This window comes from Schistocerca cancellata, chromosome 8 (genome assembly GCF_023864275.1).
Source record: "Schistocerca cancellata isolate TAMUIC-IGC-003103 chromosome 8, iqSchCanc2.1, whole genome shotgun sequence".
NCBI lineage: Eukaryota > Metazoa > Arthropoda > Insecta > Orthoptera > Acrididae > Schistocerca > Schistocerca cancellata.
In genome coordinates this window covers 23074824-23099424 of record NC_064633.1, presented here as the reverse complement: position 1 = coordinate 23099424, position 24601 = coordinate 23074824, and the positions used below count along the sequence as shown (strand labels likewise).

Genomic DNA, 24601 nt, shown 5'->3' with positions numbered 1-24601 from the left:
ACACGAAGCATCACGGAAAAAGCTGGCTGCATGTGTTGGGCACCAAACCTCGGAAGAGATGCAGGAGGTGGTGACATACACAAGGTGGGCAGGTCAGCTCTGCAGCAGGGATACCCAGTGAGGCAGTGACAGGCACTAAGGGAAGAGGCAAGGGCATTCACAGTGGTCCTTGTGGTGTGAAGACGCAGCTTGATCGTGGTGCTGTACCAGTAGCCCTTCTCTGTAGCACACCATACAGAGGCAGCAGCCATGGCAGCTTTGGACTGTGGTTGAATCCACTTCGGTCGGCAGCCGAGGCCTGACCACAGACCGCAGAGCCAGGAGTGAAATGTGACAAATGCCTCGCCAACAGACATTGGTGAGGTACGTGACTTGAGTGGATGCAGGATGGTATGTGGCTGGTGACTGTGAAGCATCTCAGCTGGCCTCTTAATCTCCCACTGGCGTAAACCTGTACGAACTCGAGAAGCACGTCATGGCGTCATCTGTGAGAGAGTTTGTGACTTACTTCTTCATTCGAACCTTGAACGTGTGGATATGCCATTAGGCCTTGCTGTTATATTTGGGGTGAAAAGAAGCAGGAAGCATGTGGGAATGCCTTGATGAGCACAGAAATTGTATAAGGTCTGAGACACAAATTGTGTACCATCATCTATCACAAGATTATAAGGCAATCCTTCAACAGAAAAAAATTTGGAGACAACTTGAACGGTAGCCAGTCTGACGTGGAAGGAAAGTGGATAACGTATGAAAATTTCGAGAAGCCATCAACCAGTAAATACTTAGGAAGGGTTGCTCTTCAACCATGCAATAAGAAAGACTGTGAGCAAGGAGTTACAGTTGCATAAATGCTCTTCTGTGGATGCACTTGTCACGAAGACGTCTTTGAGGCAGTTAATGCACCCCAGAATGGACACTGTCAGTTGTTCCAGAAAATGGTGAAAAATTGCAGGGGCACTAGCCACACTGTGGGAGAGTTAAGTGTGTGTTAATTGCTGATAAATTGAGTGTTGGTGGAAACTTCAAAGTAACTGCAGAGATGAAGCTGACCATTCGGTTTTTTAACCATCATGAGGGTGTGCCATGGTGCATATTCAGGTATGTTGTACAGTGTTATAGCAACTACGTTAATATACAGCGAGTGAACCATATTTAATATCTGTTTACCACCCATTAAAACTAGCAAGAGGAACTGAGAGTCACATAGAAATGAAAAGCTGATCAAGTCTCTAGTTTTCAGTACTTGCAAGAGTATTATTATTATTATTGTTATTATTTTTGGAGGAGGAAAATAAAAGTGTTTGAAGACAACTGTGAGACGGAAGACAAAGTCATAGGTAGTTATTTAGTTAGTTACTTAGTTCCTTGTTCCACAGATCAGATTCATGATTACATTATAATATATAATTTGTCAACAGAACAAATGTAGAATGCTTATGCACAACTTAAAAATATATATAAAATAATATTGATCTATTTTTAATGATTAATTATTTCTATTCAAGAAGTTTTTTATGGTATGAAAGGGATCGTTACGGAGAAACATCTTTAACCTACATTTGAAAACACTTCAGCTATCTGTCCAACATTTTATTTCTTGTGTAATTTCTCAAAGAGCTTTATACCTGCACATTATTCTAGTTAAGAGTACTTTCTTTTGTGCAATGAATACTATTTGTCTAAGAGAGGAGTTATCCCGCATGACATCAATGAAGGAAAATATGCAAAATATGTTAACTCACTGACTTTTGCTTGCCCAAATTTGAGAGTTATTCATATGCCAAAAGGAGCTGCACCTCAACTTTTAGCAGATCTGCTATATGGTTTCTCTTAAGTTTTCATCAATATGCCGACCTAAAAACTTAGTTTTCTACTCTTTTTATTATTTCTTGTTGTTTTACTAGGTTAATAGAAGGTGAGATATTTTGTACAGTACAAAACTGATTGAACTGGTTTTTTTTCCTTCTTTTTTTTTTCTTTCGGACTTTGAAGCTAGCACATTTCTGCAAAAGTTGTCAGTAATTTTAACGAAAACATAATTTACTATTTTCTCTGTTGATGCTTCTTTGCTTGGCTTCACAACAATTCTCGTATCAAGCGCAAACAGTATTAATTCTGCCTCCTGAATAAAGTAAAATGGCAGACTCTTAACATGAAGCAAGAACATTAGTAGGCCAGGCTATCAAACCCTGTGGGTCTCCCAATGTAATTTATGTCCATGCATCTGTGTGGTGTCTGGTAACCTTGGGCATAATGTTTCTTAAATAAGAACTAAACTAGGCATTTACTGAATGACATATTACTTCTCTAATAGAATATTATGATTGATGCAACAAATGCCTTCAGTATGACACAGAAGACCCCAATTTGTGATTTTGTCATTTAAAGATTTTTAATGTGTGCTCTGCAAATGTATACAATGCTGACTATGTAGAATGGCCTTCAGTCATGGCCTTTCAACTAGCTATCACTGTTCTGCTATTTTTCAGTTTTGCACTGTTTAGAGTGCTTAACATTAATAATTATGGGTAGATAAAAAGTCTACTAACCAAGTGGCAGCATAACACACACGTAAAAGAACGTTATAATTAGGCAAGCTTTCAGAGCCAGTAGCTCCTGCTTCAGGCATAAGGGTTGAAGTGGAATGAAGAGGGGTGAAGGAAAAGGAAATATTGAGACAGAAGACATTTCTTCACAGTACCTTCTCCTTTCTAAACTCTGTTTTAGTTCTCTACATCTTTCATTTTCTTACCTGTCTATTTTTCGCCATCCCCCTCCCCCATCTTTTATGTACAGTGCACGTAGGCTTTCACTCTTATTAACTTGTACATGATATTTTAGTAGTCATCTCTGTCTTGCATATTACCCAGTCTTCCACCTTAAAGCTCTCAAGTTTTCAAATCTTGTCCTGTGCAGTCCCGAATAATCAGTCTCTCCCTCTCATCCTGTCCGGTAAGTCTCCCCTGTCCTGCAGTTCTGGGTGACTTTTCCAAAATCTACACCTTTCGTTAGACCTCTCCAGTCCTTTTCCTTCACCCCTCTTCCTTCCATTTCAACCCATCTGCCTGAAGAAGGAGCCATTGGGTCTGAGAGGTTGCCTAATTATAACCTTCTTTTATGTGTCTGTTCTGCTGCTGCGTGGTGAGTAGATTTTTTATCTATCGATATATATTATATTGTCAAAAATTGATTTTTCTCATTGTAACATTAATAATTGTCATCCATTATGATATCACAATCTGACTGACTCACAGTTGCAGTGAGAGAAACACAAAATTATAACTTGGGCCTAACTTTAGTTACACATTATGTGCTTGTTTGATCAGTATTTGGGAGTATTTGTATGTCAGTAAACATGTAGAATTTGCTAATTAAGCCATTTATGGAGCAGTATTTTTCAGATTTTGATATTTTCCTTACAGGAGCGATATCGGAATAACCTCTCACTATATCGTGAATTTGCCCTTCTTGAACTGGATTTGGGCCACAATGATTCAGCCCAACGAATTCTTTCAAATGCTACTGAGGCTGCCTTCCCTGGCATGCCAGTTGCTGGGGTACCAGGAAGCACCGAAAGAGCAGCACTGATTGCCCTCTACAGGTCTCTTTGTGAAGTACATTTGGCTCGTGGAGACAAAGCAGGAGCTCTGGAAACTGTCCTGACACTTGCATCAAACCGCAGTGCCAACTTGCAACTATCGTAAGGAATTATATGTTTCTTTGAATGATGGCATAGTATCTCATTACTTATGTATTATGTTATGTTTACATTTTGTTATCTGATTGACAGAAGATCCATTGTTTGCACAAGCTACTCTGTTCTGTTGTTGTTGTTGTTGTGGTCTTCAATCCAGAGACTGCATTGATGCAGCACTCCATGCTAATCTATCCTACACAAGCTTCAACATCTCTGAGTAACTGCTGCAACCTACTTCCTTCTGAATCTGCTTAGTGCATTAATCTCTTGGTTTCCCTCTACGATTTTTACCCTCCATGCTGCCATCCAATACTAACTTGGTGATCCCTTAGGTGCCTCAGAACATGTCCTACCAACAAATCCCTTCTTCTAGTCAAGTTGTGCCACAAATTCCTCTTCTCCCCAATTCTCTTATTATTATGTGTAAATAGTAAAATAAGTGACAGTTAGTCCTGCCTACATCAGTGATGTTGATTATCTTGTTCACATTTGGATTATAGGTCTCAAGATTAATTTTCATTGTACTAAAAGGGTATTAGAAATTATTTCTGTGACTACTTTATTTGTCAGCTTGTTTGTGCATATTTTGCAGATGATGGTGAAACATATACAGGGTGAGCCAAAGTCTTGCCCTGATTATAACAATTTATTACAGAATAATTTACATTTGACATAATAATTTACATTTGACATAATAATTTACATTTGACATAATAATGTACATTTGGTGCTGTTATATAGGTTAGTGTTACTAGTTTTTTTTTTAAGACCACTTATGTTAGTAAACCAAAGCATGTGCTCCCTTGGTAGCTGGGAGAATGTCGAGGCAGTATTCCAGTTCCCGCCAGGTGTTTCGTAACATGTGTTCTGTCACAGTACGCACAGCAGCTAGTATCCTAGCCTTCAGTTTGTCGACGTCAGCAACTGGTGTGACGAAGACTCTGTCCTTGATGTAGCCCCAGAAAAAAAAGTCAAGGGGCGTAATGTCTGGAAAGATGAGTAGTGTCCGGATTGATGGATTGGAAGGAACAGTCCAACACCCTGGCCACCCTGCTCTCCAGACATCATGCCCCTTGACTTTTTTTCTGGAGCTAACCATTTTGTAAGGTTAGTTTGCATGTTGAGGGATTTGGGAAATGATGGTGAGGCAAAGTTCGAGGTTAAGAAATTCTGGAAAGTTAACAGGGGGTGGTTTGGAGGCAACAGGGGTGGATCACGGTAGGATAGAGGAGTGAACTGAATTAGGCAAGGTTCGATATTGGTCTTTGGTTGAGTCTGATTGGTGATGAAAAAGTGTTTCACCTGTAGGGACTGGGAGAAGGAGAGAAGGTCTTTAACAAGTCCTGCATGATTGAATTTGGGAGTGGGGCAAAAGGTGAGGCCTTTGGATAAGACTGTTATTTCTGTGGGACTAAGCCTTCTGGAGGAAAGGTTCATGACTGTGTTGTGGGTCTGTTTAGGTTCCAGGTTCTGTGTGGTGGTGGGAGGGAGTTTTGGAGGGTGGGGTAAGTGTAGTAGGTCTGCGAGACAGGGTTTATCAGCTATGAGGGGCCATGGGGGAGGTTTGGAGGTTGTTGTAGAGGTGGTGAACGCTGTTACTCCAAGGCGGGAATAGGAAGTGAGCAGGATGGAGAGCTTTTTGAGGTGGTGTTGTGCATGTTGCTCGAGTTCCTGCAGGGCAAGAATTTCAGTGTGTGTTATGGGTTCTAGGAATTTGGGATTACATAGCAGGAGAATTTTGCGAATGGAGGGAAGTTACTGTAAGGAGGATTGGGCTTGGTTGATTGGTTTTGCAGGACTATGTTGGTGAGGGCTAAGGATTGGCAGAATCTGAACAGGTGGAGGTCATTGTGGAAGGAGGGGTGGCAACCTGAGACAGGTAATTCAATGGTAAGGCCATTAGTAGTGATTTCATGAGACAAGCAACAACACAGGAACGGTATGTGGGACTGGGATCTGGCTAGGGACAAGGAAATTTTTCTGTATTGGCGCAGATGGCAAGAGTAAGGATCCATGGTCGTGCAAAAAATGTGAAAAATTATGTAAGAAAGTAGAATTATGTCTGAAAAATTACGCAAAAATACACCCAAATACATGTAAAAAATCACGAAAAGGATGAAATGGATGCACAAGGGGAAAAAACGAGATGAACTCTGAGGAAGACGGCGATAGCGGAAGACTAAAACTCACTGAAATTGGCAAGAAGTCACAAGGCTCAAAGTAGAGAATAACTAATAATTAATAAATATATGTTTGTTACTGTGGGTAGCAGGTGTGAGGGCTGATTAGCGTGAAGAAGGGGGATGGCAGAGTGACTGGATGAGGTGGATTTAGTGGGTGCAAACAGGGATAGAACGGAGAAAGTGTGGGGGCTGGGAAAGGGTTCGTAGGTAGAGATACAAGATTGTGTGGCACTGGAAAGATGCAGGAGATAACATGCAAAAATACGGGAACTTATGCAGGGAGAGTGATTAGTTTGTAAATGTACCACCTTGTTGCTGAACATGCTGCCAAACATCATATCCCTCATCTCAATGACTGCTTCGCAGCCTGTGCCATATGGGTCCTTCCCACCAGCACTATCTTTTCTGAATTGCACAGGTGGGAACTTTACCTGCAATACATCCTATGTTCCCATAACCCTTCTGGCCTCAACCTTCGTTAGTCACTGTCCTCACCCATCCAGCCCCCTCCCTGTTCCCACTCTAGCACTACACAGCCGTCATTTCACTGCCACACCCAGTCTTCTAATTTCTTTTTCTTTTTATTTCTCTCCTTTCTGCTACTTAACCCCCTCCCCACCTTCTCTCTGCCCTCCGTCTAAGCTGCAGCACTTCACTGTCCACCACCCCCACCATACTATCCCTCCCTTTCCCCACCCCAGCCTCCTCCTTATCCCCACCCAGTTGCCACTCCCATCGTGCACTGGTGCTGCTGCTTGCAGTGTGGTTTCATATGTCTCAACTGTAGACATGTGTGCAAGTTGCGTTTGTGTGAGTGTATATGTGTGTCTATTGCTGACAAAGGCCTTATTGGCTGAAAGCTATAATTGTGCAAATCTTTTTGTTGTGCCTGTTGTGACTCAGCATCTTCGCTATATGGTGAGTAGCAACTTTACTTCTCTAATGTTGTTAAATTCCATCCTAGATTTTCCATTGTTTTATTTCTGAAAAAGAGATTTGTTAGCATGTAATAATACAGGTGTAAGTGTTAGGATATCTTTTCTGAAAGTATTTGCTAGATTGTAGCCTTACATTGAAATGCAATGTGGACAGTGAACACTATAGCAAAAATAGAAGAGGTGCATTTGAAATATTGTGCTACTGCAGAATTATTAGGTTTATTAGGGTAAATCGATTAACTGGTAAAGACCTGCTGAATCAAATTGGAGAGAAAAGTGCTTTATGAAAGGCACCAAGGAATAGCGAATTTAGTTGTGGAGGGAAGTGTGAGAGGTAGAAATTGTAGAGTGAGACCAAGACTTGACTTCAGTATGCAAGTTCAAGTGGATTTAGGTTGCAAAAGTTATCCAGAGAAGAAGAGGCATGCACAGGATGTTTTAGGATGGGGAGCTGCATCAAACCAGTTTTCAGACTGAAGAGCACAACTTCACCTTTAAGGAGGAGTAGCCATGCCCTCTCCCTTTTTCCCATCCCCTCAGGTCAGCCTGGTTCTTCAGGCACTGAATAGATAATAGCTAAAGTGTGGAAACTAGTATAGGATGATTTGTGTGTGCCATGCAAAGAGATAGCCATATTATTAGTCTTGGATAGGATATGGTAAAAAGTAAATGAGGCTACTTTGAGACACTTTTCTAGCCCTGGGTATAATAATGCAGCTGTTAACTAATAAACAGAGATGAAAGTTTCTTTGTGAAGCTGAGAGAAACAGTGATTGTCTACTTATTGGCTGTTAGATAAGCTCTACTGTGCATGTAAAGATATCTAGAGCACATAGTGAATATTAATTTGCTGGAACTTTAAAAGTTACATAACAGGGAACAAAAAATGTTTAAGAAATATATGTAAATGAAGGAATATCCATTCCATGGAGAAGAAAACAAGAATTGTGTGTGTAAGAATCGACTGGATTTTTACAGACAATAATCAAATTATGGCACACAAATCATTACCTGTCAGCAGTATGTAAGTTAAAGGGTGGGCAAAATGACATCAATCAGAAGGCACTGATGGGAACAAACATCTTTCTCAGAAATGAGCGTAATAAGAATAAATTGTGGAAATACTGCTCGTTGGAGAAATAGCAGAGTTAAATCAAAAGCTGCTCATTATGTTCAACTATTTAATTTTGTTGGGTGAATACTGCATTGTAAATGTCGGTGCTGAGTGGAATGGTACAAGACAGCAGGTAATCAGTAACTGCAAATAGCTTTGTGTAGTTGATGATTTTCAAGGACACCGTTATTGAAAATATCTGAATGTTTGTAAGAAGTGAAATGTCATCACCTATGTGCCAGTATGTGCACTTGATAAAATATTTGCTACCACGTGACTATGACTGGCTGCGAACATTGTAATTCAAACCTTTATCGAAGATGAAACTTGTGTAAATTTTAGCAACCAGTTTCTGTTTTCAGTGTCATGTTATTTGGTGTTGAATGCTCACCAAAGCATAATTACACTTATTGCTTAATTTTTCTCATAAAATTTAGTTATTAAACAAAATTTACAAAATATATAAGATCTTCACTTTCTTGAATGGTCAGCCAACTGGGTCATTGTGAGCCTGTGGAATAAATGGAAGTCTAAAGGGAATGAGAGGTTACCATTTGGCTATCATTATGGGATATTTCGTGGTATTATCACACATGAACAATCACTGTCAGAGGTTTTGTACAACATGTGATAGTTAATTCATATTATCTAAGAATAATTACCAGGACAAGTTTTGCACTTTGTTTAACACTATTCATTTAGCAGATTTTAGTAACTGTATTTTATACTCAAAGGTGTATGGAACATGGTAATATAATTATAAATATTGTAAGTCATATACAATGCTGCAATTGCAGTTTGTAAAATAAATGGAAATTCATGATCTGGTTAAATGTTGAAATATTTATGTGCAAACAACATATAAATATGGAAAATAGTGAATATGATTATCTTGCTGTTTTAATTTACATACACAAGAGTTGTACACATTTGCAAGCTGTGGATGAGAACACATTGCACTTGCAGTTTAACTTGCCAGTCGTGACATGTATTGTTTGTATTGCACTCTTTATTATTTTCTTAGTTCTCTTAGAAACGACTCATCAATGAGATTCCAAGGAATATACACAGAAATAAATAAAAAACATTAGTTGGTACATTGTCCTGGTTTTTGAACATATCATCCATGAAATTAGATCTGTAGCACACAGAATGTGCCTTTTGTAAATATCAGACTCTCATTTACAAAGACGAAATGTGGTGATATTATGTTACTTCTGTTTTGATATGTAGGACACTTGTATATATTACTGAACATGGTTGTGATTTAATAAAAAAGTTGAAGCATATTACATATAAACCATATAAACCATTTCTCAATATAGGCTTTCAGATGCAATATTTTTCAGAATTACAGAAGCTGCTTCCAAGTTCGTCCATATTGGTGCTGAGTTGCTGATTGATTCTCCATCTGGGGATACAGACGGGAGTGAAATTTTGTTGCCTGATGCTGCTGTAGACTGGGTAACGTGTCATGTTTGGATGGTATACCTCACAGAGTCACCATTGGCAGCAATTGCTCTCTTTGAAAAACTGATTCCAAAATTTGAAGGCTCGGGAGACCTTGTAACCAAGTGAGTAGCAGAAACTCAATACTCTGGAGAACATATACATGAGTGATTAAAAAGTTAACAGATCTAGAACTCTCATGATTGTAAAATTCCACAAGTTTGTTTAGAGTGTTGCTTAATTTCAGCATTAGTGAACTACTAGAAGGTGATTAACGTCGGATTGGCTCAGTGTAATTTATAAGATGGCTGCAAACACATAATTATGATCAGATGTAGAAGTTCACAATGCAGTCACATTTATGATTCTAAATGGTACCTCAGGAACACAAATTTGTCCTCCTCTTGTTGAGGGATAAGGTCACAGAAACAGATATGAGTTTCGCACAAGGAGAAGACAGAAATGATCAGCAACAAGCATGTACACCAATACTGATAATCTGTGCTATTTTGACTGATTTGCTGAGGGTAATCATCACATTCAACTTTGCGGTACATCAAGTACATAAGACTGCAACCATTCACTTTTTTGAGTAGTTCTATATTATTCAATGAACTGGTTTTAAAATCTTTTCAGGTTCATCTTCAGATTGTTTTTTGAAAGTTACACATCTGTTTCTAGCATAATGCTGGGTGTTGGGTTATGTCAATATGGGCAGCTTTTTTCTGTTGGTGTCCATCTGTCTGCTTCGATTTTGCTGGCCAATTGGTACATCACTTCACACATTTTTCCACAATCTGTATTTATTTACAGTGTGATAACGAAACTTTGCCAGTATCCAGCATGTGCTATACAACTGTTGCTTATTACAAAGTTGTGACATAGGCCTACTTTGCATGGAGATGTTATTTGTTTTTGTTTGCATGTATTATTTGCATGGGCAAATACTTTAATCAGAACAGGGGTTAACAAGAAAGCTCAAATTGCGTAAATAAATAAATAAATGAGTTATTACAAGAACAAACTTAAAGTGCTCTAATATCTCATAGAATAATTGTAATGCAGCCAATTTATGAGCAAATACTTTAATCAAGATTGGCATTAATATGAATGCCCAGGAATAAAATATAACAGAGTTATAGTATTTGCAATGAAAAGCACATGTTTGTATGACCATGAACTGTATGTTTAAATTTACAAAAAACAAAATTTCACATGAACTGCTCACTTATTGCTGTTCTCACATTAACTTGATCTGGAATATTAGTAAGGGTAGATTCTGTTCATTTTAGCTAAAGATAATGTCTATAAAAGTTATAGTATTTGTAATGAAATGGAGCTGTTTGTATGACCCTGCACTTTATATTTAAAGCCAAGAACAAAAGTGGTAATATATATTAAAGTTATACCATCTGTAATGAACTGCAGCTGTTTATATGACTATGAGCTTTAGATTTAAACCAAGAACAAAATTTCAAACGAACTGCTGACTTATTTCTGTTCCTACTTTAACATGATCTGGAATACTAGTAAAGGCAGATTCTGTTTACTTCAGCTAGAAGTAATATGTATAAAAGTACTGATTTATGTTAACAGTAGAGGGTTTCATAAGAAATGTACTACAGGTTTTATTCTGTGGTAGGATGTTTACACTGACACAAGTGTAGTTAGGATATAAAGAGAGGGATAGGGGAGATTAGCGGAGAGGGGGTTAGGGGGAGAGTGCAGGGGCTGGGAGGTGGTGTAAGGTTGGTTGATTCATTACTTGTTTTGAACTAATAAGTCTTTGAAGTTCTGAAGGAAAAATTTGTTTCTCAGTTCAGTTTTGTCATCGAGTAAGTGGTCAGATGCTGCATTTGTGTTGATAAAGATTTCAGTTTATTCAAGAAGGTCAAGTATCATACCTTTGTTGGCAAAAGGAAGTATTTGGTTCAGGTCGTTAAGACAGAGTGCATCAATGTGGGTGATTGTTCAGCAGTTAGTTGGTTTAATTTTGTTGTATGGATTTGTTTATATATTATAGCAGGATTTTACCCATTGCTGGAGGCAACTGATTTAATAATTTCTGTTTCTTTTTGTCTTTCAATTGTGTCCACTGGGATTTTAAACATGGGATTAACCATTGTTTTGAAGAATGCTTTTTATGTTGGTCTGGGTGGCAAGAGGAATTATGTACGGTAATACTGGTGGTTGTTGGCTTTCTGAAAAATTGAACTTTATGCTGTTGCTTTTTATTTGAGATTATTAAATCAAGATAGTCAATGTCTTATGGTGTTTCATGTTGCCATATGTGAATCAGATTATATTAACAAAAACTGTGAATTCTTCAGAAATAATAACATAAGAGAAATAGCATATGACTTGACTCCCAACTTCCGAGATAAAATTACAAAGTTACTTAAAAACTGCAACTTCTTGTTTAGTGATGAACCCATCAGCACCAAAATTGAAATCACAACCTAAGATCCATAAACCAAAATGTCCGATACGTCCCATTGTGAACTCCACCAATAGTCCAAGCTATAAAGTCACCAAAAAACTTAATGACATTAACCGCAAGGCATATGTATTTGAAAATGACTTCTTCATCAAAAACTATTATTAGCTCATCAGTAGCATAAAAGATATCCCCATCCCAGACACAGTTGGATTTGCATCTCTTGACATTCTCAACTTATATACAGACATACCTGTCAAGGGAACACTCAGTATAATAAGAAATAACTTACTCAAACATGGAACAATGTGTGGAGCTGATATCTACGAACTCATAAATATCCTGAAGCTTATATTATCACTCAATTACTTCCTGCTCAACAAGAAGTTTGATTCTTAATTTCTTTCTGAGTGTTTGTGCGCTTGCATATTTAATTACATAAAATCCTTGCGTATTCTCGTATTTGAGAGGAGTTATATTGCTTATTGATAGCTGTAAAGTATAAATTCCCGGTGTCATTAGTCAGTTGTTTGTTTTGGACAGCCAGTGCTTTCTGTTTATTTTGTAGAGTCAGTCAGCAGCAGACAGAGGCCAGTGCAGTTTCATCTGTGCTTGCAGAGTGACATGTGCGAGCAGCAGTAGCAGAAACTAGTCGTATATTCAGTTTTTCGTATTAGTTCTACAGGTTTAATTCAAATTACTTTGTGTGTTTGTGTGCTTGCGTGGTGAAATTTATTGGATCTTTGTGTATTTTCAAATTAGAAAGGGGTAGTATCAAATTTTAATAATGGTAGAGTGTAACATCGCCTAGGCGGTTGTCATTTGTACTAAGACAGGGGTAGGATCGCATTGTAATATCTGTCTAGTGGCATAGTTGTGGTCATTTGATTGCTTAGTTCGTAAGTAATTGTTCATATATTGCAGCTCAATCTGGCGCTGGTGACGCAACTGTGCAGTCACCCGTTGCTGTTTTATTTGTGGCAACTCTATACATCCAGATATTAGCAGTAGGATGGACAGGGTGTGTGTGTATGCAGTGTGCGGGCGCAGGAGAAACTGGCCGCGGTTTGTGAGCAGCTGAGTGTGCTGTTGGCCATGGTCAGCTACCTTCAGGCTGCTGCCTCGAGGTGCAGCGATGGCGGAGAGTCTGGCGCATCGCTTGAGACACCCCAGGTGTCGCTTGCTGCATCCGCAGACTCAGCAGCCAAGGCACCTTCTAGTGTACCCGGCACGTTGGGGCCACTCTCAGCTCAGGATGAGTGGCAGACTGCAATGCGTTCGCATCGCTCGAGGCGGAAGGTCAACGTGGAGGCTGGCCGGCTGGCCTCGCCCGTTCATCCTGTTAGTGGGCAGATGGCCGCTCCTTCAGCAGGGCCTGAGCAGGCACATGGGGGCAAAGGCTTGCTGGTTATTGGGAGCTCCAACGTTAGGCAGATGATGGAACCCTTTAGGGAAATAGTATACAGGGCTGGAAAGAATTCCAACGTGCACTTGGTTTGTCTGCCGGGGGTCCTCATCCAAGATGTGGAGGCGGCCTTGCCTGCAGCTATCGAGCGTACGGGGTGCAGTCGTCTGCAAGTAGTTGCTCACGTCGGCACCAATGATGCCTGTCGCTTGGGTTCTGAGGCGATCCTCAGTTTGCACAGGATGCTGGCGGATTTGGTGAAGACCGCTGGCCTCGCACGCGGGGTGCAAGCAGAGCTCTCTATTTGCAGCATCGTTCTCAGAGTGGATTGGGGTCCTTTGGTTTGGAGCTGAGAGGAGGGTCTCAACCAGAGGCTTCGTCGACTCTGTGATGGTCTTGGGTGCAGATTTCTAGACTTGCGCCATTGGGTGGGGAATTGTAGGATGCCCCTAGATAGGTCAGGGGTGCACTACACAAAGGAAGCGGCTACTCGGGTAGCAGTACATGGGTTTTTTTTTAGGCTAGGCAGTAGTGCGAGGTGTCCTGATGAACACTCACCAGTCAACATGCAGGCAGGGAAATCAGGATGCGCTCAGTGTAAAAGACACTTCAGCTATCAAGATATTAGCAGTAAATTTTCAGAGTGTTCGGAATAAAGTTCCTGAATTTACTGCCCTCCAGGAAGCATGTGGTGTGCAAATTATTCTCAGGACTGAGACCTGGCTGAACCCTGAGATAGGAAGTTCTGAAAGATTTAATGAGGGTTGGAATGTGCATCGGAAAGACAGATTAGACGCCTTAGGAGGTGGTGTCTTCATTGCAGTTGACAAAAATATTGTGTCTACTGAGGTTGAAGTAGAGTGTGATTGTGAAGTTATCTGGACATGTTTAACAGGGCTAGGAGAAATAAAGTTCATTGTTGGGTGTTTTTACTGGCCACCAGGTTCCACTGTGACAGTTCTAGAATCATTCAAAGGGAATCTACACTCTGTATCGCAGAAGTACCCGGATCATGCTATATTAGTTGGAAGCGACTTCAACCTACCTAGTATAGACTGGGATGTCTATGGATTCATTACAGCTGGTACAGACAAGCCGTCATGTGAATTACTTTTGAACACATTATCCAAAAACTGTCTTGAGCAGCTAAATTGACAGCCAACTTGTAATGGAAATATTTTAGGTCTGGTAACCACGAACAGACCTGACTTCATCGACGGTGTCAGTGTTGAGACAGGGATTAGTGATCATGATGTTGTCGTTACGACTATGGTTACAAAAGTTAAAAAGTCAGTCAAGAAGGCTAGGAGAGTGTTTTTACTAGAAAGAGCAGATAAGCAGTTGTTAGCATCCCACTTAGTAAATGAATCAACTTCATTTACTTCTGGTACGATGGACGTGGAAGAATTATGGGCAAATTTTAAATACATTGTAAATCACGCATTGGAGAAGTATGTGCCGAAAAAGTGGGTTACAGACGGAAAAGACCCATCGTGGTTTAACAGCGCAATTCGGAGAATGCTCAGGAAGCAAAGACAGTTGCACTCGCAGTACAAGAAAGATCGGGAGAAGAGGACAGGCAAAAGTTAGTAGAGATTCATGCTGCTGTGAAAAGAGCAATGCGCAAAGCATACAACCACTACCACTGTCATACCTTAGCAAAAGCTCTTGCTGAAAACCCAAGGAAATTCTGATCTTACGTAAAATCGGTAAGTGGGTTGAAGGCTTCCATCCAGTCACTCACTGATTAGTCTGGCCTGGCAACGGAAGACAGCAAAACGAAAGCTGAAATTTTAAATTTAGCATTTGAGAAATTTTTCACGCAGGAGGTTTGTACAAACATACCGCCTTTTGAGTCTTGTACAGATTCCCATATGGAGGACATAGTGATAGACATCCCTGGGGTTGTGAAGCAGCTGAATGGGCTGAAAATAAATAAATTGCCAGGTTCTGATGGGATTCCAGTTTGGTTTTACAGAGAGTACTCTACTGCATTGGCTCCTTACTTAGCTTGCATTTATTGCGAATCTCTTGCCCAACGTAAAGTCCCGAGCGGCTGGAAAAAAGCTCAGGTGACGCCTGTATATAAGAAGGGTAGAAGGACGGATCCTCAATGGTGGATTGCGGAGTATGTATGTAGATTTAGATGTAGATATAGATGTACATTCAGGAAGTTGGATTGGCAATGGTTAGTAGTCATGCAGGCTTGCTAGCAGACATATATATTAACAATCTTGAAAAGAAATCTTTTTAGATGCCAAACCCAACTGAGAGATAAGCTGCGTTATTACAAACACTATTCTGATGACACACTCATTGTGCTCAATGGAACAACAAAAGAAATAGAAAGTTTAGCCAAAGAACTTAATAAATTACACCACAAAATTCAATTCACTGTAGAACATGAAACACCAGAAGGCATTAACTATCTTGATTTAACAATCACAAATGAAAATCAAAACTGTAAATTTAAAATTTTCAGAAAGTCAACAACCACCAGTATTACCATACATAACCATGAAGCCACACTGCGAACAGCAGCACCAGTACATGATGGGAGTGGCGACTGGGTGGGGATAAGGAGGAGGCTGTGGAGGGGAGGGCGAGGGATAGTAAGGTGGGAGTGGGGGATGTGAAGTGCTGCTGGGAGCACCCAGGGATGAGGTGGGGAGAGTGTAGGGCAGCTATGTGCAGTCGGGAGGTTAAATGGAGGGCAAGGGAGATGTTGTGGAGGGGGGGGGGGGGAGGGGTAGTGGAAAAGGAGAGAAGTAAAAAGACTGGGTGCAATGGTGGAATGAAGGCTGTGTAGTGCAGGAATGGGAACAGGGAAGGGGCTGACTAACAAAGGTTGAGGCCAGGAAGGTTATGAGAATGTAGGATATATTGCAGGGAAGTTTCCACCTGTGCAATTCAGAAAATCTGGTATTGGTGGGAAGGATCCATATGACACAGGCTGTGAAGTGGTCATTGAAATTAAGGATGTCATGTTGGGCAGTGTGCTCAGCAACAGCATGGTCAGTTGTTTTTTGGCCACAGTTTGTTGGTGGCTTTTCATGTAGACAGACCGCTTGTCTGTTGTCATGCCCAGGTAGAATGTAGCACAGTAGTTGCAGCTTAGCTTGTAAATCACATGACTGGTTTCACCGGTAGCCCTGCCTTTGATGGGATAGGTGATTTAGTGACCCGGCTGGAGTAGGTGGTGGTAGGAGGATGTATGGGACAGGTCTCGCATCTAGGTCTATTACAGGAATACGAGCCATGAGGTATGGGGTTGGGAGCAGGGATTGTGTAGGAATGGACAAGTATATTGTGCAGGTTTGGTGGATTGCGGAATACCACTGTAGGAGGGGTGAGAAGGATAGCGGGCAGGACATTTCTCATTTCAGGGCATGACGAGAGGTAGTTGAAACCCCTGCGGAGAATATAATTCGGTTGCTCCATTCCTGAGTGGTACTGAGTTACAAGGGAAAGCTCCTCTGTGGCTAGACGGTGAGATTTTGGGAGGTGGTGGGAGACTGGAAAGATAAGGCACGGGACATTTGTTTTTGTACAAGGTTAGGAAAATAATTATGGTCTGGCTTCAGTGAGACCCTCGCTGTGAATAGCATCTTAATTGTGTCACATCTGAGAGCTGTATATGTGCTGTGTGCAGGACTTAGAAAAATTCCTGATTCCTCCCCAAAGAAACTACACATTGATCTAGTAAGACAATCAATCAGGCTGCAGCTCTCAACTGATATACCATCTACAGAGCGACAAGTTAAATGTTTATCTTTTTCTGTCTTTTCCTTGAAGTATATTTATGAAATTTTGTATGTGTTGTTCTATTTAAGAGGTTTAATCTCACGTTTTTGTAAGGGTAAATTCATTCAGTCTGTAGCGCAGTAGTTGCTCACTGAACAGTTGGTTATGTAGCTCATTTATGCGTCAGCATCTATTGATGACACATCAGGAGCATAGCAAGTTGCATATCTGTGATTCTGTGGTTAGGATGTGTGCATGCTTTGGGCAGACACAGGAGCAGCTGGCCACAGTTCGTGAATGACTGAATGAGCTTTTGGCTAAGGTCAATCACTTCCAAGCTACTGCCTCGAGATGTAGGAGTGGTGGAGAATCTGGCACATTGCATGGGACACCTCAGGTGTCACTTGTTTTGCCCATGGGTTCTGCTGCCGAGGTACCGCCTAGTGCACCTGACGTGATGCATCTGCCCTCACTGCAGGGAGAGTGGCAGGTGGTAATGCATTCGCATCACTCAGTGTAGAGGGCCAGTGTGGAGACGGGTTGCCCGGCCTTGCCCATTCACCCTGTGAGTGGACAGGTGGCTGTTTCTTCAGCAGGGTCTGAGCATGAATATGGGAGATGTATTAAAGTGATATGAGTCATGATTTAAGGGCTTAGGAGCAAATGTTATGTAGGGATGGACGAGTATCTGAATTGGGAGCTCCAATGCTAGGTATATTATGGAGCCTCTTAGACAGATAGTGTTCAGGACTGGAAATAAAGCCAATGAGTGTGCCAGTGGTCTTCAATATGAGATGTGGAGCCAGCTTTGACTGTAGCTGTGGAACCAGCACACTGGATTTGTGGGGCGGTGAGGGGGGGGGGGGGTGGTAACTAGTTATTGGGAGCTCCAACCAACACTAGGTGTGTAATGGAGCCCCTTAGACAGATAGTGTTCTGGGCTACAAAGAAAGCCAATGTGTGTGCTGGGGGGCCTCATCCGAGATGTGGAGGCAGCTCTGCGTGTGGCTATCGAATGTGTAGGTGTAGTCATTGGCAAGTTAGGCTCATGTCAGCATAAGTGACGTCTGTCGCAAGACTTCTGAGATCATCCTCAGTTCATAAAGGCTGCTGGCCTCACCCACAGGGTGGTCTGTCATCTTAACAGTTTGAAGCTGGCACAGTACTTACAGTAGAATATCTTTGGCTTCCCTCTGACAACCATGCCTCCATCCTTGCTACCATCCCTATTTTCCTTTCTCTGTTGCTTCATAGCCTGGGTTGTGAGTAACTGAATCTCCTTTCCCTTCTTCCCTTTCTTTCCCCTCTCTCCTCCCTGATGAAGGAACATCTGTTCCGAAAGCTAGGAATGTAATTTTTGGTTCTGTTTTACGTGTATCTATCGGCTGTACTTAGCTGAGGTAAGTACTGGCGAGCCCCTCTATCTCTTTGAAAGTATTTGTAACAAAGTTCCCAAATTTATTGCCCTTCATGAAAGATCTCACGGTCAAATTATTCTTTGGAGATGGCTGAAATCCAAAGTGGAAAGTCTGAGATACTGAGCAAGTCATGGAACATATGAGGTGTGATTGGAAAGTTTTAAGAATGGGCTTGTAATTGTACAGTGGTGGTACTTACATGCTACCGTGATGCAGCTCCTTCAAAATAGTGCCCTTCTGACTGAACACACCTGAACACCCTGGAAATGGTGTTTCCACTTTTGGAAACATTCGTGAAAGCTTTTTCCTGAAGTTTGTTAAGGACGCTCTCTGTATTTGCCTGGATGTCTTCAATCGAGTCAAATCGCTTCCCTTTCAGTGAAAATTTCAGTTTAGCTAACTGGTAGAAGTCTGCAGGAGCCAAATCAGGGAGATATGGCAGTTGTGGAAGCATAGGAATTTTGAATTTGGTCAAAAATTCAACAATGGAGAAGGCACAATGAGCCAGAGCATTGTCATGCTGTAGCACCCAACTCCTGTCTTTCCACTATGCAGGCCTTTTCTTCTGCACCTTTACACGCAGATGCTCAAGGACGCATTTGTAGTATTCCTGGTTAATTGTCTTTCCTCCAGGGGTAAATTCTTGATGCACAACACCGGTAGAATCGGAAAAAAGTCACCAACATTGTCTTCACCTTCGACTGACTTTGCTGTGCTTTCTTCAGTCCTGGTGAACCTAGAGTCTTCCACTGCAGAGACTGCACTTTGGTTTCAGGATCATATCCATATACCCATGGTTTGTCACCTGTAATTACCCTATTTTACAAATGTGGATCATTTTTAGCCCAATTAATCTGTTCTTGGCACACTTCAAGTCAGTATTGTCTCTGCTCACTTTTGGAATGAATTTTTTGAACACTCAGCGCATATTCAAATCTTCAGTTAAAATTGACTGAACTGCATAGAAACTTAAATTAAGTTCATCAACCATCTCCCTAATTGTAAGTCTACGATCAGAGTGCACTGAGTTGTGAACTTTCACAACATTTTCATTCGTTTTTAAGGTGGAAGGGCGGCCAGACCGTGGTTCATCTTCAAATGGATCGCAGCCATATTTAAATCTGTTGAACCAGACAAAAACATTTGACTGGCTCGTACAATTATCTCCAAAAAGCTGTTTTTAATAGTTCATAAGTCTCGGAAGCTGATTTCTCGGTTTTAAAACAAAATTTCACGCCAACTTGTTGCTCCGTTTTTACGTCCTTGTTCACGCAAATAGAATCCGGCAACAAGCCCTAACAGACCGGCACTCAGCCAGCTGCCACAATGAAGTGGATAAAGGAAACACAGTTTCCTGTCAGAGGGCGTTCAAGGACAAGGCAGTGACTCACTCCCCACCCTCCATATACCTGCCCATCAAACCAGTAAGCAGTAGCGGATCCATTCTTAAAACTTTTAAATCACACCTCATATATCGGAAAGACAGATTAGAGGCCATAGCAGGGGGAGTATTCATTGCAGTTGACAAAAATATTGTCTCCATTGAGATCGAAATTGAATGAGACAGTGAAGTTATGTGGTCGCCTATAACAGGTCTAGGTGAGTTTAATTGCTGAATTTTTTACTGGCCACCCAATCTTCTGTCACAGTTCTGGAGTCATTCAAAGAAAGTCTGCTGTCAGTAGCACATAAGTACCCAGATCATGTAATACGAATTGGAGGCAACTTTAATCTACCAAGTATTCACTGGGATGTGTATGGAGTCATTGTGGGGATGCAGATAGACAGTTGTGCGAAGTACTTTTGAACACATTTCCTGAAAACTGTCTTGAGCAGCTTGCTCAACAGCCCCCATGCAATGGAAATATCTTAAGACATGTAGCTGCAAGTAGGCCAGATCTTATCGACAGTGTCAGTATAGAAACAGGGATTAACAATCGTGATGTCATTATAGTAACTATGGTTACTTAAGTTAATAAATCAGGAAAGAAGGCTAAGAGAGTGTTTCTGCCAGATAGAGCAGATAAGCTGTTGTTAACATTTCACTTAGTTCCAATAAGGTGGACATAGCTGGGTTATGGGCAAAGTTTAAGTAGATTGTAAATCGTTGTGTGGAGAGTTATGTGCATAGTGAGTGGATAAAGGATGAAAAAGACCCACCATGGTTTAATAATGAAATTCAGAAGATGCTGAGGAAGCAGAGGCTATTGCACTCACAGTTCAAAAGAGGACGCATAAATGAAGACAAGCAAAGGTTTGTAGAGATCCGTGTGTCTGTGAAAAGATTGATGCACGAAGCATACAACAACTACCACCATGATACCTTAGCCAAAGATCTGTGAAAAAACCTGATAAAATTCTGGTCTGAGGCTTTCATTCAGTCCCTTGTTGACCAGGCTGGTGTGGCAGTTGGAGGTAGCAAAACGAAAACTGAATTTTTAAATTTCACATTCAAGACATCATTTACACAGGAGAATGTGCAATACTGTCATTTGACCATCGTACAGACTTCTGTATGGATGACAGTAATAAGCATCACTGATGTAGAGAAACAACTCAAAGATTTGAAAGCAAACAACTCATCTGATCTGGATGGAATCCCAATTTGTTTCTACAAAGGGTACTCTACGGCATTGGCCTCTTACCCAGCTAACATTTATCATGAATATCTCACCCAGCACAAAGTGCCTTGCAACCTGAAAAAAGTGGAGGCACCTCCCATATATAAGAAGGGTAAAAGACCGAACCCGCAATATTATAGACCAATATCCATAACTTCAGTTTGCTGCAGAATCCTTTAACAAATTCTCAGTCTGAATATAATAAATTTTCTTGAGAATGAGAAGCTTACGTCCAAAAAATACCATGGTTTTTGAAAGCATCACACGTGTGAAACTCTGCTTGTCCTGTACTCACATGATATAATGTGAACTATGTATGAAGGGAAACAGGCAGGTCCCATATTTCTAGATTTCTAGAAATCATTGGACACAGTGCCCTGTTGCAGGCTGTTAACGAAGGTACAGGCATATGGAATAAGTTCACAGATGTGTGGGTAGCTCGAAGATTTCTTAAGTAATTGAGCCCAGTATGTTGTTCTCAATGGCGACAATTCGTAAGAGACGAGGGCATCGTCGGGAGTGCCCCAGGCAATGTGATAGCACCGTTGTTGTTCTCTATATATAAATGATTGGCAGATGCAGTGGTCAGCAATCTGTGGTTGTTTGTTGAAGATGCCATGGTGTACGGTGAGGTGTCAAAGTTGAGTGACTGTAGGAAGATACAGGATGACTTAGACCAAATTTCCAGTTGGTGTGATGAATGGCATCTAGGTCTGAATGTGGGAAATGTAAGTTAATGCACATGAGTAGGTAAAACAAACCTGTAGTGTCAGGATACAGCATTAGTAGTGTACTGCTTGACACAGTCACATCATTTAAATATGTGAATGTAACATTGCAAAGTGGTATGATATGAAACGAGTATGTGAGGACTGTCATAGGGAAAGCAAATGGTTGACTTATGAAGTTTAGTGAGAGAATTTTAGGAAAGTGTGGTTAATCTGTAAAGGAGACCGAATATAGGACACTGGTGCAATCAGTAACCAGTTCTTGAACACTGCTCGAGTGTTTGGTACCTACACCAGGTAGAACTGAAGGAGAACATTGAAGCAGTTCAGAGGTGGGCTGCTAGATTTGTTACCGGTAGATTCGAACAACACTAAGTATGGGGATACTTCATGAACCCAAACGGGAATCCCTGGATGGAAGGTCACCATCATACAGTGTGCTAAGGACCATGAAGATAACATATGAGAAATTAGGCCTCATATGGAGGTATATAGACAGTCGTTTTTCCTTCACTCTATTTTCGAGTGGAACAGGAAAGGAAAGGGCTAGTAGTGGTACAGGGTACCATCCACCACACACTGTACAGTTGCTTGTGGAGTATACGTAGATGTAGATTCACACAAGCACAACACACACAAACATGACCACTTTCTCTGGCCACTGAGGCTGGAATGTGTGCAACTGTACCTAATGGGAGATGTAGTTTGGCATGGGTGGTGGTGGTGGTGGGGGGGAGGGGCCTAAGGAGGAGGCATGGAGTGTTGAAGCGGAGGAATCTATTTACATACTCTGAAAGCCACTATGCAATGTGTGGCGAATGGTACCCTGTATCACTACTAGTCATTTCCTTTTCTGTTCCAGTCTCAATAGTGCAAGGGAAAAATGACTGTCTATGTACTTCCGTATGAGCCCTAATTTCTAATGTTACATTTGTGATTCTTACACAAAATGTATGTTTGTGGCAGTGTAATTGTTCTACAATCATCCATAGTGGTCTTAAAAAAGTTACCTTCCCTCTAGGGATTCCCATTTGAGTTCCCATAGCAACTCCAGAACACTTGCGTGTTGCTCGAATCTACTGGTAACGAATCCAGCAGCCCACCTCTGAATTGCATCAACGTTTTCCTGTAATCTGACTTGGTGCAGTTCCCAAACATGCAAGCAGTACTCATTAACAGGTTGCATTAAAGTCCTATATGTGATTTCCTTTACAGATGAAGCGCACTTTCCCAAAACTCCCCCAATAAACTAAAGTCAGCCATTTGCCTTCTGTACCACAGTCCTCATAAGCTTGTTCCATTTCATATCTCTTTGCAAGATTATGCCCAGATATTTAAATGACATGACAGGACGCTATTAATACTGTATTCGAACATTACAAGTTTATTTTTCCTGCTCGTATGCGTTAACACACATTTTTCTACATTTAGAGCTAGCTGCCATTCATCACACCAACTAGAAATTTTGTCCAAGTCTTCTTGTATTCTCCTACAGTCACTCAGCTTCAACACCCTATTGTAAACCACAGCATCACCAGCAAAGAACCCAGATTGCTGATAATCATGTCTGTCAGGTCAATTATGTATGTAGAGACTAATAGCAGTCCCATCACTCACTCCTGATGATGTACTTGTCTCTGTGGGACCCTTGCTGTTGAGGACAATGTACTAAGTTTTATTGCTTAAAAAGCCTACAAGCACTCATTGATCTGGGAACTTATTCCATATGCTTGTACCTCCATTAATGGTCTTCAGTGAGCCACCATGTGAAATGCTTTCCGAAAATCTAGAAATATGGAATCTGATCTTGCCCTTATTCCTTAATTCGCAGTATTTCATGTGAGAAAAGGGCAAGCTGAGTTTCGAACAAGTGGTGCTTCCTAGAACTGTGCTGATTTGGGGACAGAAGTGTTTGGGTCTCAAGGAAATTTATTACATTTGAACTCAGAATATGTTCAAGAATTCCACAGCAAACTGTTGTTAAGGATATTGGTCCATAATTTTCTTTTATCCTTTTTATATATAGGAGTCACCTGCGCTTTATTCCACTCACTGGAAACTTTGAACTGGGTGAGAGATTCACGATAAATGTAAACTAAGCAAGGGGTCAATACTGTAGAGTACTCCTCATAAATCGAATTGGGATTCTTTCTGGACCTGGTACTCTTTGTAAAACTAAATTGGAATTTCTTTTGAACTTGATGACTTGCTCGTTTTCAACTGTTTCTATTGTTTCTCTGTGCTGGGGATGCCTGTTACTACATCGTCCATATAAGAGTCTGTGTGATGGTCAAATGAAAATATGCTTGTATGATTCTGCTGTATGAATAATTTCTTAAACATGAAATTTAAAACTTTGGATTTCCTTTTGCTATATCCTACTGCCATGCTGGACTGGTCAATGAATGACTGGCTGAAGTGATTTTATGTAGGACCAGTATTTTCTCGGGTTCTCGGACAGATCTTGTGCTAAAGTACGATGGTGGTAGTTGTTGTATGCTTCGCACATTGATCTTTTTAAAGTTCCATGAATCTCTACTAACTTTTGCACATTAGGAGTGCAACAGCAGGGTATGGGTGAGGGAAGGTGTTGTGTTGCTTGTTGAGCATGCAGGGGCATGGTGAAGACAGGGTGTGGCTGCCATGTGCTGTGAGGAGCTTTGAGAGGGGGTGGGAAAGGAGAGAAGAAGACGAGGACAAAAGGCTATTGGATTCATTGGTGGAATAGAAGGTTCTGTAGTGCTGGAGTGGTAGCAGGGAAGGGGATAGGCAGTGAAGGACAGGGATTGACAAATGTTGAGGCCGGAGGGGTTATGGGAATGTAGGAGATCTTGCAGGTAGAGTTCCTACCTGCACAATTCAGAAAA

General features: G+C 41.1%; 1 protein-coding gene across 1 annotated transcript in view; it reads left to right on the top strand.

Annotated features, from left to right (window-relative positions):
• Positions 1 to 24601, top strand: part of LOC126094869 (nuclear exosome regulator NRDE2) — a 190092-nt gene that overhangs the window by 139265 nt on the left and 26226 nt on the right. Inside the window, exons 11-12 of the mRNA XM_049909500.1 lie at positions 3423 to 3700; positions 9282 to 9506. Of these exons, the coding sequence (XP_049765457.1) occupies positions 3423 to 3700; positions 9282 to 9506 (503 nt within the window). The remainder of the gene's footprint in view (positions 1 to 3422; positions 3701 to 9281; positions 9507 to 24601) is intronic.